Source organism: Pituophis catenifer, unplaced genomic scaffold (genome assembly GCF_029215685.1).
Source record: "Pituophis catenifer annectens isolate HBS135680 unplaced genomic scaffold, rPitCat1.0.hap2 SCAF_3, whole genome shotgun sequence".
Classification (NCBI taxonomy): Eukaryota; Metazoa; Chordata; class Lepidosauria; order Squamata; family Colubridae; genus Pituophis; species Pituophis catenifer.
The window spans coordinates 122,454,844-122,476,691 of record NW_027256883.1 but is presented as its reverse complement, the minus strand read 5'-3'; the positions used below and the strand labels follow the sequence as shown (position 1 = coordinate 122,476,691).

Genomic DNA, 21,848 nt, shown 5'->3' with positions numbered 1-21,848 from the left:
AATTGCTTTATCAAATGAATTCCTCAGTGTAAAACTTTCTATTTGTCATCTGATCTGTGTCCTTTTTCAGCTGCTTGTACAGCAAGTCAAGAAGATATGAGAGAACACAACATAAGGCTGAAGTGGGCCAACGGGGATAAAATATATACTGAGGATGGAAATGTAGTGGAATTTGTATGCTTAAGAAACTACATACAACATCCAGATACCAGATCATTAAGAGTTAATTGTGTGGATGGGAAATTTAACTATCCGCGTTGCATTCCTGTATGTATATTTTCAGAAAAATACTTTAATTCAACAATATTAACATTTCTTTCACTTGTCTATATCTATATACCTATATATCTATATCTGTGCATTAAAAAAATCACTTGAAATATTTAAAAGACCTAGGTCTGGCAGCTAAATTTGTCGATGTAATGTTTTCTAAGGTAACTTGGTCTTCTGCATTTCTTCTAAATCAGAACACTTCTTAACAGACTTGATTTAAACATTGATCATTGATAGACAGACTTGAACATTGGGTGCTATCTAACAAAACGAAATTCCATGGTGAAAAAAGTAAGATTCTACATTTAAGCAAGAAAAACAAAATGCACAGCCATAGTGTAGGTGGTACCTTGCTCAATAGTAGTAATTGTGAGAGGGCTCTTGGAGACAATAATTTAAATATGAGCCAGCAGTGTACTGCAGCTGCCAAAAAAAGTCAACACAGTTCTAGACTGTATAAACAGAGGGCTAGAATCAAGATCACGTGAAATGTTAATACCAGTTTATAATGTCTTGGTAAGGCCACACTTGGAATACTGCAAACAGTTTTGTTTGCCATGATGTAAAAAAGATGTTGAGATTCCAGAAAGAGTGCAGAGAAGAGCAATAAAGATGATTTGGGGACTGGAGACTAAAACATATAAAGAAGGGATGCTGGAATTGGGTATGTCTAGTTTAATGAAAAGAAGGGCTGGGCTGACATGATAGCAGTGTTCCAATATGTCAGGGAATGCCACAAAGAAGAGGGAGTCAAGCTATTCTCCAATGCAACTGAGGGCAGGACAAGAAGCAATGGTTGGAAACTAATCAAGGAGAGAAGCAACCTAGAATTAAGGAGAAATTTCCTGACAGTTAGAACAATTAATAGGTGGAAAAACTTGCTCCAGAAGTTGTGAATGCTTCAACACTGGAAGTTTTTAAGAAGAGATTGGACAACCATTTTTCTGAAATAGTATAAGGTTTTCTGTCTGAGCAAGGGGTTGGACTAGGAAACCTCCAAGGTCCCTTCCGACTGTGTTGTTTTGTTAAGATTCATTTGTTAAGCACTATGGGGACGGGGTTAATACTTAAAAACAATGAGGAATGGGGCTGGAATGCTGAATCTGCCAGCATTTCATCTCTTCTGGTCTGTTGATCAATCCTGACAGATTCCAAGATGAAGACCTCTATGTTAAACCCAGTGGGCTATTTTCACTTATTTCATTGGCCGCAGTCAATAAATTTAGTTGCCTCAAAATGAATGGTTCCAAATGAACACACATACATTTTACTTTATTTATTTCATTTGCATTGATATTGAAATATTCTCCTGGCTTTTGAACTTGCATATGCAACTTACTCACTTGTGTGTCTAGATGCATATTTATAAATACCTATCAGAAGCCACAGGACCAGAAATCCAGTGGGCTATTTTCATTGATTTCATTGGCCTCAGTCATCAAATTTAGATGCCTGAAAAAGAATTGTTCCAAATGAACACTCATACATTTTACTTTATTTATTTCATTGCATTGATATTGAAATATTCTCCTGTCCTTTGAACTTCCATATGCAATTTACTCACTCATGTGTTTACATGCATATTTATAAATACCTACCAGAAGCCGCAAGGCCAGAACAAAAAATAAAATTACTAAATTAGTAACACTTGATAATAGCAATAGCAAAAGCTCTTAGTCTTATAGACCACTTCATAGAGTTTTACAGCCCTCTCTAAGCGGTTTACAGAGTCAGCATATGGCTCCCAACAATCTAGGTCTTCATTTTATCAACCTTGAAAGGATGGAAGTCAACCTTGAGCTTGTCGGGATCAAACTCCTGGCAGAAGTAATGCAGAGTTAGCCTGCAATATTGCATTCTAACCACTGTGCCACCACGGTTGTGTAATCATACATTATATATTACATGTAAAATGAGATATCCCACGAAATATTTCTAAGCTTAGAATAAATGGAAAAATAGATTGAGCAAGAACACTCTCTGAAATGAATTGGACCAGATTGATTGATTATCTATTAGTAAATGAGATTCTATTGACTTCCAGAGACTACTAGATCCAACCTAAGAATTACTTGCTTTCTGTTGAAAACTTTAGGGTGCACACTGATTGAATTTGTTGTATTGAGCACAATGAAATCAATGAAAAGAGCTCATTGGAGTTAAATTAGACTTTTCAGTCATTTCATTCTCAGGACAGAGGGATCTCCTGGTCTTCAGTTTTGGAATCTGACAGGATTCAGCATCAGATTAGAAGAGATGACATGATGGGCAATGTTTGTGCCTCCTTGTCCCATGCCTCCTTGTTTTTAAGTATTAACCCCACTTCCCATAGAACTTCTTTCCCATTGCTCTAAATGGAAGGAATTTCATTTGGATCACAGGAATCCCCCATTATATGATGAGTTTACATTTGAAATTGCAATTAATACAAATGCTATTAGTGAAATACAAATTTTGCTGAAATGTACATGTAAATATCAAATATATGTATAGTGTACATTTTATTGGAAATCTTCCTAGTTAACAAAAAATGATTTTTTTCTTGGCATTGCTGTGCTACAGTTCCCAGTATTCTTCTATTGGCTGTGTTGTCTGAGGATATTGTGAGTTTGTTTATTCACTGCATTTGTGTTCCATCTTCCCTCAAGTGTATCCACTGTGAGGATGAATTAAAGTTTGGTAACATCTAATTCCCCATTCCTATATTTAAAATGTTGGTGTTTTGAGTTCATTCTGACTGCCAGAGCTTATATCCCAAAATATAGAGAATGCCCAATAAATTATTACAGTCTATTACATGTCATTGTGTCAAAAGTAATCTTAAAAAAGATAGAAATTGCTCAGTGATAAAATGGGCTACAGTTCTTGAGTCTCTTGAGTAGTTTTAACCATTTGATTTAAAAACGGTGATACTGACTTTCAAAATTGTCTTGGCCATGTTGTCTCAAAAATAATTGCAGGCTGCTTTCTGCTGCAGATCATATGAATGAGTTTAAAAAATAATTACATAAAATGTACAGATGCAAATTTATTTATTACTTACTGTTCACTTTTTATTTTAGAGAACTGCGTAAATGAAGAACAGGATATATACAGCACCCTTTAAACCAGAAGATGAAAGTCTGAAATCATGTATCGTTCTCTTTAATATAACCACATGAAGCTGGATTGTATACAATTATAAATGGTGGATCCAAACCTAAAAGCCTACTCTGTAAAAGACAGATTTTACCAACTGAAATTACTGTGAAAATGATAACATTTAAAAACAAGTTTATAGAACATCTTTAAGGCAGATAAAATATTATAATATAACCTTATAAATATATTTTTAAAATGCATACTGAGTGAGGAATGTAGATTTTCATATATATATATATATATATATATATATATATATATATATATATATATATATATATATAAATTGTAAACATTTGATTAATCTAAATTATCAATCAACAGCCCATCTTAAAGGAATGACAATAGATAATTGAAATTGATGTTTTTACATACAGTATAGAGGTGTTAAGTTCTTTTAAAAAATTTTTTAAATCCATTAATCATTTTTGCTGCCAAACAATTTGTAGTATATTTTGTAAAGATACATTTAATACTTCAGTTTACGGTCTAATTCAAGATCCAGAAAGAAATTGGTGCTCTGGAAATGTTGCTCTGGAAATAGCCAAATGTATTTTGATGATCAGAATTTGATGGAAGTCCAGCCAGATGGATTTCTATACTTGTTTTTGTTTTGGTTTGCTTTTGATTGTTTGTTTTTACAGTATGAAATTATATAATTATAAGTAATTAAAAATTAAGATAAAGTTTAGAAATTGGCACAGGCCTCCCCAAACTACATTCCTTCAAAAGGTGTTATTTAACACAGAATGGGCTAGAATTTGCCATGTTATAAATTCAGTCTGATTCATTGCTCTATACAAAGTGAACCCATTCAAAACAAACCTTGTAGCACCTTTTTGGATTGCCAACTCCCTTCATATTTTTCATTACCCTAGACTAACAAGGCTATGCTTCCTTTAATGAACAAAGTGAAGGGAACTTCATAAGGAATTTGATGTGTCCTTTTTGAATATGACAGAGCTGTTTGGTGGAAACTTATACAGAAGTATAAGATGTTATCTCAATGGCCTTTTCTAAACATTAATTGATTTGCTAGATTAGGTCAGCCGCTGCTGCAGTTGATGGAATACAAGTGGCCCTCATTTAGCATCCACAATTGGAGCCAGCAATTCAGTTGTTACAAGAAATAGTTGCTAAGTGAACAATTGTGTGACTGCAAACTTATGTTTATGGTTTTACTTCAGGCCTATCAAACTGGCAGCCCGTGGGCCGGATGTGTCACATGCAGGCCACACCCATGCAAAGGCAAAAAAGTCCCAAAATGTCCTGATACATCACGTGACACGATCGAGTTTGACACCCGTGCTTTATAGCATCAGATGGATATGACCCCATATGCCCAATTGAAGAGAAAGGTTTCTGGAACTTGACTCACAAGGAAGCCAGATAACAGGGCAGATTTTGTAGCCTTTAATCCTGCTCCCTCGCCCTTTGGAATATTCACTCTGATGCTGGGATAATTCATAAGAAGAGAATGTTTATAGTTGCATTCATTTGAGGGGAAGGGATTACAAGAGAGTAAGCAGGCACACCAAGGGAAGCATACATTGAAAAGCATTCACTCTTTGCCTAGTGCAATTCATGAATCATTTCAGAGGCAAAGAAAAGCCTTTAGCTGAAACCTGGTTAAAGCATCAGTAGCAGTGCCAGACGAAGGGTTCCAATCAACTAAGATGACAAAACTGAACCAGTTAACTTGCAGTTAGCATTTTTTAGGGACGTGCTACAACGGGAAGAAAAGCAGCTCAGAAAGAATAACCTGTTTAGTCAATCTCTCCGCTCTGCAAGAGGCGGAGAAGAAAAAAATGGACCAGACACAGGACATCTACTAACTGACAATATTGCCAAACAAATGACAGGCAGAGAGATTCTGCAAAAGTTGCAAGAGATTTCTACCCAATGAAGTACACCAGATCAAGAAATCAGCTCCATGGGGAAAACAGAACTAATTTTTCGTGAGATAGACCATAGTAGCAGTATCTTGCAACTCTGCTTATCTTTTACCTTCCCTCCTTACAACCTTCTAAGTCGGGGAGTCAGTTTGATCCTTTTCTTACTAATTACCATATTTTTCTGAGTATAAGTCACACCTTTTTCCCTAAAAAAAGAGGGTGAAAATCTGGGTGCGACTTATACTCCGAATGTAGCCTCGCCTAGCTTCTCAAATGGAGGTTTCAGAGGCTAAAAAAAGCATCAGAAAAGAAGCCCCCAAACAGAGCTTCAGAGGCTTTTATTCTGAAGCTGTTTCAGAGGCTTTCAGAGGTGGGAATTTTTTTTTTTTCTGAAACTGAGTTTCAGAAGTTTCAGAGGCAGAAAAAAAGGCAAAAAAAAAAAGCAAGGTACAGAGCTCACAACCAAGGAACCTGTTGCTAAAATTCACCTCTGGGAACAACTGATTGGGGGTATTCCGGGAGGCAGATGCACCTGCCAATCAGCTTTTTTCTTATTTTCCATCCCAAAAACAAGGTGCGTCTTATATTCCGGTGTGTCTTGTACTCCGAAAAATACGGTATCTCCTTTCTTGGGCTTTATAAAAAGTTTCTGCCCTTGTTATTTCTATAATTGTTTCTGAATATTCTTTTTAAGGTCCTCTCCATGATTCCCTATAGCAAAGGATGCAATATTCCAGGGTAAATTGTTTACCTAGTTGGTCCAGCAATATTGTTTGGGCCCTATTGGTTCAAATATTGAATTGGAACTCTTTCACACAAACACACACACAAACAGATCAATGTCATAGGAATCTATGATGGGTGAGCATGTGGGGCCTACATCTAATACTATAGTTAAATCTTTATAACTGCATCACGTGTGGGAATCATTAGAAACTGCTTGAAGGAAGATACAACAAAAGGAAGTGATATTTCTGCTTTTAAAGAATAGAAGGCTGAGTGAACTAGCCAAACAAAGGCATGCCACTGCTTTAGCTGCTCTGTTTGATAAATTAAAGGATCACAAGTATGCCAAATGTGATCCTCAGCTTAACATGGCAATTGGGACCAGAATTTCCATCACAGAATGGCAAAGTACAGGTAGTCCTCAATTTATGACCACAATTGAGCCCCAAATTTATGTTGTTAAGTGAGGAATTTGTTAAGTGAGTTTTGCCCCATTTTATGACTTTTCTTGCCACATTTGTTAAGTGAATCTCTGTAGCTGTTAAATTAGTAACAGGATTGTTAAGTGAATCTGTTTTCCTCATTGTTTGTCAGAAGGTCCCAAAAGGTGACCACATGACACCAGGACACTGCAACTGTCATAAATGTGAGTCAGTGGTCAAGCATCCGAATATAAATCACATGACCATGGGGATGCTACAACGGTCATAACTGTGAAAAACGGTCTTAAGTCACTTAGTGATGTTGTAACTGCTTCTTTCTTCCAGGTTGGATGAAGTAGGCTTGCAAAAATAACATGCACTGTTCAGTATGACCAGTGTTTTGCAAAGTTTGCAAACATTGCAAAGTTTAGTGTCAAGAAAAAAAAAATGAACTCTATATGACAATGAGAACAGACACGCATTACAACATTAAAGTATCTTCCACTCCAACTGAGCTAATTAATATTCAAGGGAATTTCTGTGTGTTCCTGCACTAGAAAGGAACACCCTTAAATGAGAAAAATATCTAAAGAACTGAATATGCTTTTCAGCAATAGCATTTAGACTTATATATCACTTTACAGTGCTTTACAACCCTCTCTAAGCAGTTTACAGAGTCAGCATATTGCCCCCAACAATTTGGGTCCTCATTTTACCTACCTCGAAAGGATGGAAGGCTGAGTCAACCTTGAGCCTGGTGAGATTTGAACTGCCAAATTGCAGGCAGCCGGCAGTCCGTAGAAGTAGCTTGCAGTACTGCATTCTAACCACTGCACCACTGTGGCTCACTACTGCACCACTGTGGCTGACTCATTTTAATATTAAATTATTAAATAATAAAACATGTATAATATTTCAATAATATTCTTGAGGATATTGTGTGATGCAAATCAACTCTGGAATTTAATGACTAGGACATTCCGAAGGAAACATCAGAGATATGATACATTTTTGTGTCGATCGATCAATCTATTCAATTTAATTCAATCTGATAAAGGATCTGAACCAAACAAAATGATTAAATGGTACATAAACATCAGCAACAGAACATTTTTCTAGAGACCCACATGAACCTATTGCTCAATGGAACTCAGAGTCATTTGTTTATAAATACTGAGAGATGATATTCAAAATCTATCCAATTTAATTTAATTCATTAATTGGTTACTCTTGAATATACTACATATATATATATTCAATCAGTCACTCTGGAATTGTTCCCTGAATCCTTCTATCTAGCCTTTTAACTATGCTGAATTCAATATGATTTGGTTACTTTAAATTTTTGACCTCCAAAACTCTCTTGAATGGTTCCCTTAACCCCCAATTTTTAAATCATTCCCTACTTGCTATTATTCAGAAAGTCACTCTGGCATTCAAAAGCCAAATGTGGCTCTAAACAAAAGTTTTGCTCCTGTACTATCAAAATAAATGGAATGGGGAGAATAGGGTTTTTCACTATCTGCATAGAGTGAGGCAATATTCTAGTCTGACCCTTTTCTATGAAAGCCTCCTTAATTTTCATCAGAGACTTGTATCTCCAGATGAGTTGCTAACTCTAGTCCAAATGCAATAACAATGATGAATAATCATTCAATAATCCTATCATTTCGTCAAGGACTGGAGACTGACGTTGAAACCACTTCCTAAAATCTTGTTAAAAATCTGCAGGGATTAGTCCAGGCAGTTGCCAGGAGTCAACACTGACTCGAAGGCACAAAACAAAAACGAAAAACTTCCCTAGGCTCACAACTAATAATTTACTATTCTGCTTTCATAGTCAAAAATATTCTGACTTGTTTGCACAGAGTATAATATACTATATTTAGAAAATCCATGGAATGCAGCTGGTAAGTTCATCTAGTCAAACTGGAAAGACACTTTGGCTGTAGTACAGAGAGCATTGTTCAGCTATCACTGTGATTGAATGGGGCTTGTACAGGATACAGTTATATGCAGTGGTGCGATTCAATTCTTTTAACAACCAGTTCTGTGGGCGTGGCTTAGTTGGGTGTGTGGCTTGGTGGTCATGTGACTGGGTGGGTGTGGCTAGCTGATCATGTGACTGGGTGGGCGTGGCTATGTGCAGAGGGACTACTCAGAGGGCTGAAAAAAGTCATTTTTTATGCCTTCTTAACAACCGTGTCGATCATTTCACTACTACTTCTCTTCACCACAGTGACAAGATAGGGCGCAAAACGTAAAATGTGAGGACAGTCGTAAGTTCAAGCACTGGTCAAAAATGCGAGGACCAGTCAAAAATAACTTTTTCAGCCCTCTGAGTAGTCCATATGCACATAGGACTCATCATTTATGCCATCATTTATCTTCTAGCCCTAGCTCAGAGGTCTTCAAAAAGTCCACAAATCTTAAAGCTGCCAAGTTTGAAGACCTCTGAGCTAGGGCTTTGTGGCCAGCCTTTTGGGGAGGGGGTCCCACTCGGAGAGATCCCCTACCTCTCAGGAAGCATCAGGCCCAGGCAGAGAAAGTTGCCAAGGTTGGAGATCTCTGGACTAGAAGACCTCCAAAGGTCCTTTCCAACTCTGTAATTCTGGTATTGGCAAGCAAACACAGTTAAGCTACTTAAATCCTCCAGAGCAGGGGTCACCAACCTTTTGGACCTCAGGGACCACCAAGTTCATAATTTTAAATTTCGCGGACCACTAATATGAATCCAGCACGCCGCTTGCTGAAGCACCTGGACTCCCAGTGATGGGATAGGGTCCTTCAGGCACTCTCCCCCTCTCTTTCTCTCTCTCTCCCCCTCTCTCATTCTCTCTTTCTCCCCCCCTTTCTCTCTCTCCCCCACTCTTTCTCTCATTCTCTTTCTCTCCCCCTCTCTCATTCTCTCTTTCTCTCCCCCCTCTCTCCCCCTTTCTCTCTCTCTCTCCCCCTCTCTCATTCTTTTTCTCTCTCCCCTTTCTCTCTCCCCCTCTTTCTCTCTCTCCCACTCTTTCTCTCATTCTCTTTCTCTCTCCCCCCTCTCTCTCATTCTTTCTCTCTCCCCCTCTTTCTCTCTCTCTCCCCCTCTCTTCCCCACTCTTTCCCTCTCATTCTCTCTTTCTCTCTCCCCCTCTTTCTCTCTCTCTCTCTCCTGTCCTTCTCCCACTCTTTCTCTCTCATTCTCTCTTTCTCTTCCCCCTTCTCTCTCTCCCCCACTCTCTCTCATACGTCCACAGTATGCAGTCTTTCAACCAACTGTTCAGACTTCAAAGCAGTTTAAGACCAACCAGTTTGCAAAGTACCACTGTGATTCCAACCTGCATCAAACAAAATGTGTTAATGGATTATGGCTTCCTGAGCCATGGTGTAAAGGTATCGTTTGCATGCTATGTACAAGTTTATAGTTTCTTCAATAGGATGACATTAATCATATCAAAAAAATAAAAGTGGGGCACACCTGAGAACTGTCTTCCTATGTAACATCTTTTGATGGCACACAGTTTCTTCTGCAACACCCCATTAAGGTCCTATGAGTTTGGCATTCTTTGTCTAAACTCATGAAATAATGAAATAATGTGAATATATCCATCAAAAAAGAAAAGATAATTTTGCAATATAGAAAAATCCTTCTTAACAATCCAAGGACAAAATCAAATGCAGCATTACCCTTAAAATCAGTTGGTTTCTTCCTTAGCAGCTATTTTGTTTCCTTCACAGGTTTAGTTTGTGACTGTTAAATTGGTTTTGATCTTATATATCTTTTACTGTAGTTGTTTTATATCTACCCTTGAGAGTTTCATGATTGTAGTAAAGCTCCAGTGTGATCAATTAGTAATAGGAAACAAATGGCTCTTTTGTGAGAGTTGTCAGGTGAAATGTTTAAGGATGAATTATGAGTACTAGCCAGGGGTGAAATCCAGCAGGTTCTAGAGAACTGATAGCGGAAATTTTGAGTAGTTCAGAGAACAGGCAAATGCCACCTCTGGCTGACCCCAGAGTGGGGTGGGAATGGAGATTTTGCAATATCCTTCCCCCAGGAGTGGGGAGAGAATGGGGATTTTGCCGTATCCTTCCCCTGTCATGCCCACCAAGCCACGCCCACAGAACTGGTACTAAAAAATTTGGATTTCACCACTGGTACTAGCTGACAGCAAAGGGTTAGAATTTATTTATTTTTATTTTTATTTTTTATTTTAAATTTGATTTATATGCCGCCCTTCTCCGGAGACTCAGGGTGGCTTACATGCGTTAAGCAATAGCCTTCATACTTTTTGTATATTTTATACAAAATATGTTGGAAGCAACAGACATTAGGTCTTAAATTTGAGTCCTGAAATATTAGTTTGTGAAAAAACAGACTGGAGTATATGAAGAGAAGTGTGAGAGCATATAGCAGAAAAGAATGATTGAGAGAAAAGATACGTAAAAGATTTACTATGATCTGATAACAACCATATAGTTGTTTTTTGTTTGTTCCCCAATTGGGTCAATCCTGGGGTTTAGTATCATTGTGGAAAGGGACGTTGATGTGGCATCTCTATGGATGTTACTCTATGATGTAATTTTAGCTGCTGCAGTTTGTTGGTTCAGTGTGATGGCTGCTATTTCTACTACATCAATCACTGGAGACTTAATCAGAGCATGCTGTTAGGTGCTAAATCTTGGAGAAAATTTCTGGAAGCTGAAGTGATTAGTTAAGGATTCTCACCATGCAAGCAGTCTACCTCACAGACAACAAGAAACTGGCAAAGGAAGGAATAGCACATAAGACTTTTCATTGGTTCCCAAAAGATTATCAGGATCAATTCCTGGTGTTGATCTGTATAGTTTGGCAACGGGATACCTGCAGGTCTCCAATCGCTGTCAGCTAGTTTACATGGACAAGGTGCTAGTAGTATTTAACTTCCATGAAACGAGGGGGAGGACTAAAATATAAAATCACTGTTTCTCAGTAGTAGCATCAGTCTTATTGTTTTTTTTTTTAATTTTTAATTTATTTATTTAAAACAATACATCAGAAAAAAGAAATAGTCAAACAAATGATCGCGACAGGAACTTTACATGATATTTACACTTTCTACGGTATGTAGGCTTCAGTCAGATTTAACATATATTAAACATAATCCTGGTTATACTTGACTTTTTGGGCGTCTGTTGTTCAACCAAATGTACCATTTGTCCCAACATTGGAAATATATGGAGTCCTTTTGATCTCTCAATGCTTTAGTCAGTCTGTCGGCTTCCGCATAATCCAAAATTTTCTCCAAAATCAAATCTTCAGCCGGCAGGTCTTTCCCCTTCCAATGTTGGGCGAAACATATTCTTGCTGACGTGGTGATAAATACACACAGACACCATATATTTGTGCCTATGTTGTCTGGCCTAATGTTCAGTAGATAGTACTCTGGTTTCAGAATTAGGTTATAACCTGTGATTTCCATGATCCATGCCTGTATGATTTTCCAGAATTCAGTCATCCTGGAACAGGTCCACTACATGTGGAAATAAGTGCCAATCTCCCCACACTTCCAACAGTTTGGTAAGAGATTTGAATACATTTTAGAAAGACGAGCAGGTGGAAGGTGCCATCTGTACAGCATCTTGTACACATTTTCTTTGTATGATGTTGCCCACAGGAATTTCATATGCTTAAGCCAGATTTCTTCCCATTTTGTCATATCAATTGGATAGCCAATATTTCTCCCCCAGGCAATCATAGAGTCTTTAACTATTTCATCCCCTATCCAATAGTCTATTAAAAGTTTATATATCCTTGATAACATTTTGTCCTCTTTTCCTAGAATGATATTGTCCAGATCATGCTGATTCAAATTAATACCATCTTGTTCCCTATCTTTTTTAAATTTCTAGCAAATTTGGGCATAAGCCCACCAATCCAGTTGTCTTCCCTGCAACTCCAACTCATTTCTTGATTTCAGACTACCATGGGGGTCCAAAAGTTCCCGGTAAGAGAGGTGATTTTCTTTGTTATATAGAGGCCTATATGTTATAGCTTCGAGTGGGACCAGCCAAGGGGGGGATTGAAGAGTAAAATTTACCCTTAATTTTCCTCCAGGACTTAATTAGAATATTCCTCACATAATGTCCTGCAAGGCACCTGTGCTTTGGGATTTTGTTTTGCCAAAGAAAATAATGCCAACCTTGATGTAGCCCCTCACCTTCCAAGATCAACAACCTCTTTCTTCTCAACAATATCCAATCCCTGATCCAGACTAAATTTGCGGCCTGATAGTAGTATTCCCATTTTGGAACACCAAATCCTCCTCTTTCTTTAAGCTCTTGAAGCATTTTAAGTTTGATTCTGGGTTTTTTATTTTGCCAAATGAATTTAAGGACATAGTAATTTAGTTTTTTTAAAAAATTATTATCCAATCTAGCTGGTGCTGTGTAGAATAGGTATATCCATTTCGGGAGTATGTAAGTTTTTATAATTCTACCTAGTAGATTTTATAATTTTATATTCTACCTAGTAGGGATATCTGCATGTTCTTCCACTTCTCTAGATCCTGACCTGTTCTCTTGAGAAGGTTCAGGTAGTTGTCTTCTTTGATCGTGGAGCATTTGGCTGATATAATAATACCTAGATATTTTAGTTTATTTACAATTTGGAACCCCAAATTCGCTTCTAATTCTTTCCCTTGCTTTACTGTCAGATTTTTGGCAATAATTTTAGTTTTTTCCCTATTGACTTTTAATCCCGCCACCTTACCATATTTTTCTATTTCCTGGGTCAGACACGGTCCCGATATCAACGAATCTTCTAATATAAATACTAAGTCATCAGCATAAGCCTGCACCTTATATTGTTGATTTTGGATATAAAGACCTTTTATCCCCGTATTACGTCTAATTTCCCTCAGTAAGGGTTCTAATGACAGAATAAATAACAACGGGGAAAGCGGACACCCTTGTCTAGTTCCTTTCTCAATATCAATTTGATCAGATACATCACCATTAATTGAAATTTTAGCAGTCTGCTTCGAGTAAATTGCACGGATTGCCCGAATAAATCTTTCTCCAAATTGCATATGTTGCAGTAGACCTATTAAAAAGCTCCAGTTCACACGATCAAAGGCCTTATGTGCATCCATGAATACCAGGGCCAGTTGTTTATCAATATGGGTTTCGTAGTATTCCAAAACATTCATAACTATTCTTACGTTGTCTCTAATCTGTCTGCCTGGTAAGAAGCCATTTTGGTCTTCATGTATAAATTGGTTAAGAAACCCTTTGAGTCTCTCTGCTAAAACTGCTGCGAATAATTTATAATCTGCGTTAAGGAGCGAGATGGGCCTATAGTTCTGAATCTGAGATAGGTCACTATCATCCTTTGGCAAAAGAGTTATTAGTGCTTCTGTCCATGATTTCGGGGTCTGTCCCTCCCGAATCACCCCATTAAATAACTCAGTCATATGCGTACCTAGTATTTCCCAAAGTGCTTTGTAATATTCAATCGGTAGGCCATCTGTACCGGGAGTTTTCCCTGTCTTTTGTTTTCCCATGACCCTTTCGATTTCCCCCTCCGTAATTTCTTCATCCAATACTTCCCTAGATAAACCTGGTATTTTGGGTATGTCTGATTCCTCTAAGTATTTCTTTATTTCCTGCTCAGACTTATCTTCCTTACAATATAGGTTAGTATAAAATTCCTGTGCAATTATTTTCTTCCCTTCTTCCCCTGTAATCCAGTTGCCTTTCCCATCTCTCAAGTTATGGATTCTATTCTTTTCCTTTTCTTTATTTAGACGGTAAGTGAGCCACCTCCCTTGTTTGTTTGCCCTTTCGAAGTATCTTTGCTTCATCCACCTTATTCTTTTCTCCAAATCCTGTTGATCTAATAAATTAATTTGGTGTCGTGCATCAGTCTTATTGTTATAGCATTTTTCTTTAGGAAAATGTTCCAAACTGATCTCTTTCCCAGAGCATTTGTGGATTAATTGCATGTCCTGTACCTTAGATTTATTATTAGGATCTGATTGCTATTTAACTTTGAAAGTAATTTATGCATGTTGTTTCATTCTTAATATGTGTTTATCTGTAAAACATTGTCAAATAAGTATCTCTTGAAGTTTAATGCAACAATTAAGTAACAGGAATAAGGATAGAATTAGCAGGATTTGATGGCCTTGGTGCCCAAAGCTACTTCCCTAGCATCGCTCGGGGACATCAGCAGTAAAAAAAAAATAAATAGTCAAATAAACTGAAAGCAACCTAAAATCTGAAGGGTACTACAAAGACTACTTGCCAGGTCTACCATTCAGGCTGAAGCAAATTTCATCCTATAACTCATCTGAAACCCTGAATAAAATGAGCCCTGATATTTATATCATACAAATATAATTAGAATTTCATTCTCATTGTGATCAAGAAATTCTCAATCACAGTAGATAAGAGATTTGACATAAAAGCCTCCTAAGAAAATACTTAGGATTCATCTCAGTAGTGGGATTCAATTACCTTTCTACCGGTTCGCAAATGCGAGTGCGCATGCGCAGAGCATCCACAATGACGTCCGGGCAGGTGGGCGGAGCCTCCCACCGCCGCTGCTACCGGTTCACCTGAATTGGGTAGAACCGGTAGAAATCCACCACTGATTCATCTTCATGGGATGAAGTAGAAGTGAAATAATATTGAGTAGCTTCATTCAAAGAATTATAAGCTTTAAAATAGTCCATCCATGAAGAATTATGTCTTGAAATATATTGGGAATTCTGCAATGGTATAACCGAGTTCTTTGTTTTGGCTGTGTTTTTGTAACTGATTTTGCTCCATTGTATTGTTTACATTTGCCTTGGACAGAAGTTCTCAAAGTCTAAGTTTAAACTACACTTGAGAACTGCTGGCCTAAACATCAACTCTGAAATCTAAACTTTAGATTATCTCTACAAGTTATCTAATGATACTTCGGGCCACATCAGGGATCAAAATAGTTAGGCAAAAAATCTTTTAAAAAGTGGTTTAAGAATGTTCAGCTCTAATCCTAATCAAGTTCAAATTATAAGATGTTTTGTTAAAGGAACCTGCCCTCCACCACCTCAGCTTCCCAATGCCGTCAATGTAGCCGAGATGAGAATCTACAGGAGCGGAGAAGAAATTAGCTTCAAGTGTCAAGAACATTCCTTCTTCGTGGCCCACAAAAAATAAAGTGTGAATATGGAAAATGGCAAACACCTCCATTCTGTCTTGGTTTGTATGCTCAGTTTTGCCTTTATTTTAAAGATAATGGACAATACAGATAAAGTGTAAGAAGCTGTTTGAAAAAAGGTGAGAACATTCAGAGCACGTTTTACGGAATTCATCCCAGCCATTTATGAACAGTGGCCTCTCTGTATATATATGTGCTGTGTTCTAAGGGACTAAACAGGTTATTTGCACATTGTGTGTTGTCTTTGTGTTTCCCTGAGAGTCAGATCAGGGTTGGTACACGGGTGCTGAAATTATTTATGTTTCTGCTCTGCCCTGTGTCTGTGTGTGGTGGCAACTTACAGGGATTGCATATTCTCTATTTTGGATCACATGACCAAGAGGGAGGGCCTTAGGATAGAAGGGCTGGTAACATTTTGAGACTTTCTCAGCTACTTCTCCCATAGGGGCTGCTTTTTTAAAATAGAGATTTGTTTTCTGAGTGGTTTTTCTGTTTCCTGTTTTTCTGTGTTTCCTTTTTCTAGATTTATGGTGTAAATCTCCTCCTCAAATTGACATCGTGTAGTAGAAATTGGGAACTGTGCAACATTTTTTCCTGGTGAAATTGTAGAATAGCGTTGCTCTTCAGGTTTTGAAATTAGTCAGTCAAATACTGTGACATGTGAAAATGGGAAATGGTCTGAGCCATCTGTTTGCACAAGTAATAAATAGTACTTTTTTCTGAAATGCAAACAGTGGATTTGGGCTCTAAAAAAAGTTATACAGGCTTTTTATCCAGCCTTATGCTAATGTTAGAAATTATGCAAGGAAGATGCATAAACAAGGAACTTGGGGGTTTTATATAAATATTGAGAAGTTTCAAAAATGTCTCACAAGTGGCCTCAAACATTAATCTCAAATGAAATGTCCTGCATACGTTCAGAATTGTTGTTGTCAAAGCAAGGTTCTGACTTCAAAGTCTCTCTTCTTCAAAATTAAAGAGGAATTCAGAAGGGTTATTTGGACATCACGCAACCAGACAATTCCTCTGTTGTTCAGTGAAAAAGCCTACTTTTTTCAAGGTGAACCTGAAAAAGAAGTGTCACTACTTTAATAAATCAGCTTCAAAGATTTTCTTTCCTAAAGGCCTTTTTTACCATCCAGAGAAGAGATGGTGAGTGTAGATAGTTTAGGCAGGGGCCACAACCACAACAAAAGGATGCAAAGCTAAGCACAACACTGTAAAGCTTTGGGAAGCCTTTTCTTGCCAGTCTGTGTCTGGGGCTTCACTAGTATAATATTCCTTTGAGTCTTTGCCTTCAGTGCTATTCTGGCTGCCCTGTTTTCTCTCCTGGGTGTCTGCTAGAATGGCTTTTTAAGAAGGAGACTATTATGCTTTCTTTGGGGAAAAACAAAGATCTTTTTCTCTAATCTACAGGAATCACTTCTCACTGGGACAGCAAAAATACATACAATCTCTCCAATTTTCTCTTTAACGACTTGGTGAGGGACAAAGCTTGGGGGCTTTGAGGCATTCATTACTACTTGGCTTAAATGCAAAGTTGCTTGTTATGGGAGATTGCAGTTACAGAACTAACAACAAAGGAGACAAAGGCTGAAGGATGTCATGATGGTTTGTGTGTGTGTGTGTATGTGTGTATGTATGTGTATGTGTGTAAGATTTTAGATACAGTAAAAGACAAACCTAAAAGACACAACAGGTGCAAGAAAAGAAAGAAAGAAAAATCCTGTTATGAAATATTATGACTTCCAAACTTATCTCTCTCTCTCTCTCTCTCTCTCTCTCTCTCTCTCTCTCGCTCTCGCTCTCGCTCTGTCTGTCTTATCTAACCATCATCTTTCTCCATCTCTATCCATCCCTAATCTCCATCTATCTCCATCTATCTAATCTATTTTGTATGCCACCCATCTTGCCTGGACTGACTCTAGTTGTCTTACAATCATTCAATCATTATATTAGAAATACTATTGTCCCTCTTAGCTCTCCCTTCATCCCTTCATCCCTTATTTAATTTTCACCTATTTCAATAATAAAATTTATACATAGTCCTTTCACTTTTTTCTTCTTTTAGCAAGAGGGCCATAAAAGGTGTCTGATCTTTTTAGAAAGCAAATAGTTTTCCCCCGAATCAGAGAGTTCAGTTTTGCCATGATTTATGACTCAGTGACTCATACGGTTAGAACACTGGGTTGACAATCTGAAAGCTCACGTTCAAAGTGCTGCTCTATGATGGGGTGAACTCCTGTCATTTGCTCCAGCTACTGTTCAGCTAGCAGTTTGAAAGCATGCAAACACAAGTAGATAAATAGGTACCACTCCAGTGAACACATTAACAGGAATATGGTGGGCAATGGTGAGAAAGGAAGGAAGGAAGGAAGGAAGGAAGGAAGGAAGGAAGGAAGGAAGGAAGGAAGGAAGGAAGGAAGGACTGAAAGTCACTTTTGTCAACGCAATGTCTGTTTGGCATGTGCTTTCTTCCAAAGCTCCTGGTGCTCTACTTTAGAGGTGCTGGCAACATCCCTTCAGATCTATGTTGTTTTTAAATGAATGTAAACCCACTTATCAGCTAGATCAAGGCTGTCAATCTCCCGGCCCATGGGCTGGATGCATCACGTACTGGCCATGCCCACGCCCACTTTAGCAAAGGGGGGGGGAAAAGTCCCGATATGTCACATGACACCGCCGTGACGACGTGAGTTTGACATCCCTGAACTAGATCTTCGGTGTCATCTCTGCCACACTCTGCCAAGTGTATCTCAGTGACAGAGATATTGTTGGGAACATAGTATATTTTTAACATTAAAGCTGTAATCTTGAAAACTGCAACACAATAAAATTAAAGAAGCATTCCAGACAAGTATCCCCATACCACCTTTTGTCTGATTTCTATTGCAGAAACACAAAGCTTATTTACCAAGTGACTGATGTAGGATTTGAAGTCTTCCAAAAGGAACATCGCCAGGTGATTATCTGGTCTTCCAGCTAAGTTCCACAATAAGGCTGAAATGACCTAGTGAATTTACAGAGTGAATGGTCCTATTAAATATACATGCAGTGGATACCTCTTATTGTTTCTATCTTATTGGTAAGAAACTTGCTAGAGCAGTGGAAAATTTCTTAACTGCCAGCGACAGAATTATAACCATCAGAATTCATGCCAAGCTTCTCAATATCACAGTTACCCAAGTCTATGCCCCAAAGACTGCTTCAACAGAGCTTGAAATAGAGGGTTTTTATGCCATGGTCTAAGAAATTCTGGTACAATTGGTACAAATATATATATAACTTTATTGTCATTGTACATATATACAGAGTATACCCATACAACAAAATTCAATTACACCCAAAGACCAGGCCCAACACACATAACAAACACACCCCCACCCACCACAAATTCCCCATCCCTGAACCACCCAAACATCCACACAACAGGCCAATCAATGCTGTCCAACAGCTGACTGATGGTGGCCCTTTAGTTCATTGTTGAGTGCAATTGGGATAAAAACTATTCAGAAAATGTGTGGTCTGAGTTTTAATTGCTCTGTATCTTCTGCCAGAAGGCAACAGTCCAAAATCATGAATACATGGTTCAAACAGCACAAGTGCCACTTATACACTTGGACCTCACCAAATGGACTTCACCATAATCAGGTCAACCTTATGCAATCATCAAACAGTAGTTTTCACTATTTTGTTTAAAAATGGTGATACTGACTTTCAAAATCGTCTTGCCCATGTAGTTTAATATATTAAAAATTATTACAGGCTGCATTCTGCTGCAGATCAGATGAATCAGTTTAAAAAAGAATTGCATAAAATGTACAGATGGGAATTTATTTCTTTATTCTTCACATTTTATTTTACAGATCTAAGCAAATAAACAATAGGACGCATACCACAGCCTTTGAACCAGAAGAATATCTGGAGTCATATATTATTTTCTTTCATATGATCCCATGAAGCTGGATTGTATATACACAATTATAAACAGTGGATCCGAATCTAAAAGTCTATTTTGTAAAAGATAATTACCAACTGTAATTACTGGGAAAATAATAACATTTAAAAATAAACTTATAGACCACCTTTAAGGCAGATAAAATTTTACAATATAACATTATAAATAACTTTTTAAATATATATCTGGAGTGAGAAATGAAGAATTTTTTCTATATACTGTAATTTTACTTTTAAACATTTGATTAATCTGAACAATCAATCAGCAGCCCATTTTAAAGCAATGATAATAGATAATTGTAGTTGATATGTTTAGCATATGGATTCTTGAATTCTTCAAAAAATAAAAGAAATCCAAAAATGATTTTTATTGACAAACAATTTGTAATATAGTTTGTAAAGAAACAGAGATGCACAGTGAACATTTCAATTCACTATCCAATCAAAGATCGCCAACGATTGCTCCTCCTGGGGTTGCTCTGGAGTTAGCAAAATCAAACTTGATGTTAATAATCAGAGGGAGGTTTAATCAGAGCCGAAAGGATTTCTGCCTATTCTAAAATCTAACGTGGGAAAATCACAAATAGATATATGCTTTGTTTTTCTTTTTTGTTTTGTTTTCCTTTTTTTCTGTTTGGACAGTAAGATATTGTAAAATGTATTTATTTAATAAATGTATATGCTGCCTATCTCACCAGCAAGTGACTCTAGGCAGTTTACAACCAGATAAGCAGTATCAAAAATTAAAACAAATGATAAATATTAACAATGCCCCCAGGCCAATCAGCAGAGCCACATTTTAATTATAATACTGTGTTTTCCCAAAAATAAGGGGTATTTTCATGGGGAGGCTTATTTTAGCATATCCGCTCAAAAGCCTGGTTGGGGTTATTATCAGGGGATGTTTTATTTTCAGGGAAATAGGGTAAGTAAAACAAGATTTTAACAACAGGCATAGAGCCTGGTGGCGCAGTGGACTAAGTGCTGTTAAAGTAGCACTTAAATTGCCAGCTGCCTGCAATTATTGCAAGTTCAAATCTCACCAGGCTCAAGGTTGACTCAGCCTTCCATCCTTTCGAGGTAGGTAAAATGGATTGTGGGGGCAATAAGCTGACTTTGTATAAAAAAGAACACCGCTTGGGGGGGCCGAAAGCCCTACTAAGCAGGTATATACAAAAGTATGAAGGCTATTGCTTAATGCATTATAAGCCGTCCTGAGTCTCTGGAGAAGGGTGGCATATAAATCTAACTAATAAATAAATAAATAAGATTAAGCTATATCTTAGAAATTGATGCAGGGTTTCCAACTACATACTTCAAAATCTGTTAGTTGACACAAAATTTGCTGTGATGTAAATTTAGACTGATCCACTGAAGTTTTTCTGCACAGAAAGTAGGCATAGGACTGCTTGGTCCATGTTTTTCCAAGCATGGCCAGAGGGCAGGTTTAGATTTTGTAGAGCTGTTACTCTGCAGAGGCACTATTAAATGTGTCTTAGCTACTGGCTGTGGTCCAGCACATGCACTATTATTAGTGCCTCAGCTGGTGGCTGTGAAGTTCTGCAGTTTAAAAACCCCTGCCTGCTTTTGAGAAATAATATGGCAGCTTCAGATTCCAAAGAAGAGTTTAATGGTTCTGCAAGCCTTTTTACACCATTGGACACACCAACATCTGGCAACTCAAGACATATTTTCATAGAATGCAAGAAAGCCTATTGTCCAGGTTTAAATAAAGAAAATGTTTACTTCAGGCCCATCTGATGCTTACCAAGCTACGAGATGGGGAAAAGATCATCTTTATCTTTCAGCAAAGGACATGCAGCAGGTAAGTAACTGGTTTTTAGTTACTGGTCAGTAAAACATGGTGGTAGAGATAGCACAATAATAGTTTTATAATTTGCAGTTCCTGAATCAAAACCACATGATGGATTCTACTGGTTCGCACCAGTTAACTTTCTAAGTAGTTTGGAGAACCAGTTGTTAGAAGAAATCTCCTCCCCGCCCCCCACTTTATAGGGCTAATCCTGTAAGGAATTACAACATTCTGGTGTTGTTTCTAGCCTAATCTTTATTGCCCTGCTTACAGAAATTGCCTCTCCATTAACCCTTATTACATTCTTGGCAGTATGCCTATACTTACTGTCACCTCCGGAGCTTCTCCTGAGTTTTTTTTTTTTCTTTGCTTGACTTTCTTAAAGAAGAAGAGTTGTTTTAAGCTTTTTACACTGTGTTGGGAGGAAATACTCCCCTGTTGGAGTTCTTCCA

General features: G+C 37.6%; 1 protein-coding gene and 1 long non-coding RNA gene across 2 annotated transcripts in view; both read left to right on the top strand.

Moving 5' to 3' along the window:
• The window catches only part of LOC139315039 (complement factor H-like), a gene marked incomplete at its 3' end in the record, with an annotated part of 58,181 nt that extends 42,542 nt beyond the window's left edge, over positions 1–15,639 (top strand). The window contains 4 exon segments of the mRNA XM_070941062.1: positions 71–267; positions 9,655–9,832; positions 15,498–15,596; positions 15,599–15,639. Coding sequence (XP_070797163.1) covers positions 71–267; positions 9,655–9,832; positions 15,498–15,596; positions 15,599–15,639 — 515 coding nt within the window.
• Positions 15,640–15,649: 10 nt separating this feature from the next.
• On the top strand, positions 15,650–19,632 carry LOC139314954 (uncharacterized). Its single transcript, XR_011600233.1, has 3 exons — positions 15,650–15,667; positions 18,522–18,588; positions 19,493–19,632. It is a non-coding gene; the product is annotated as an uncharacterized lncRNA (long non-coding RNA).
• Positions 19,633–21,848: the final 2,216 nt, after the last annotated feature.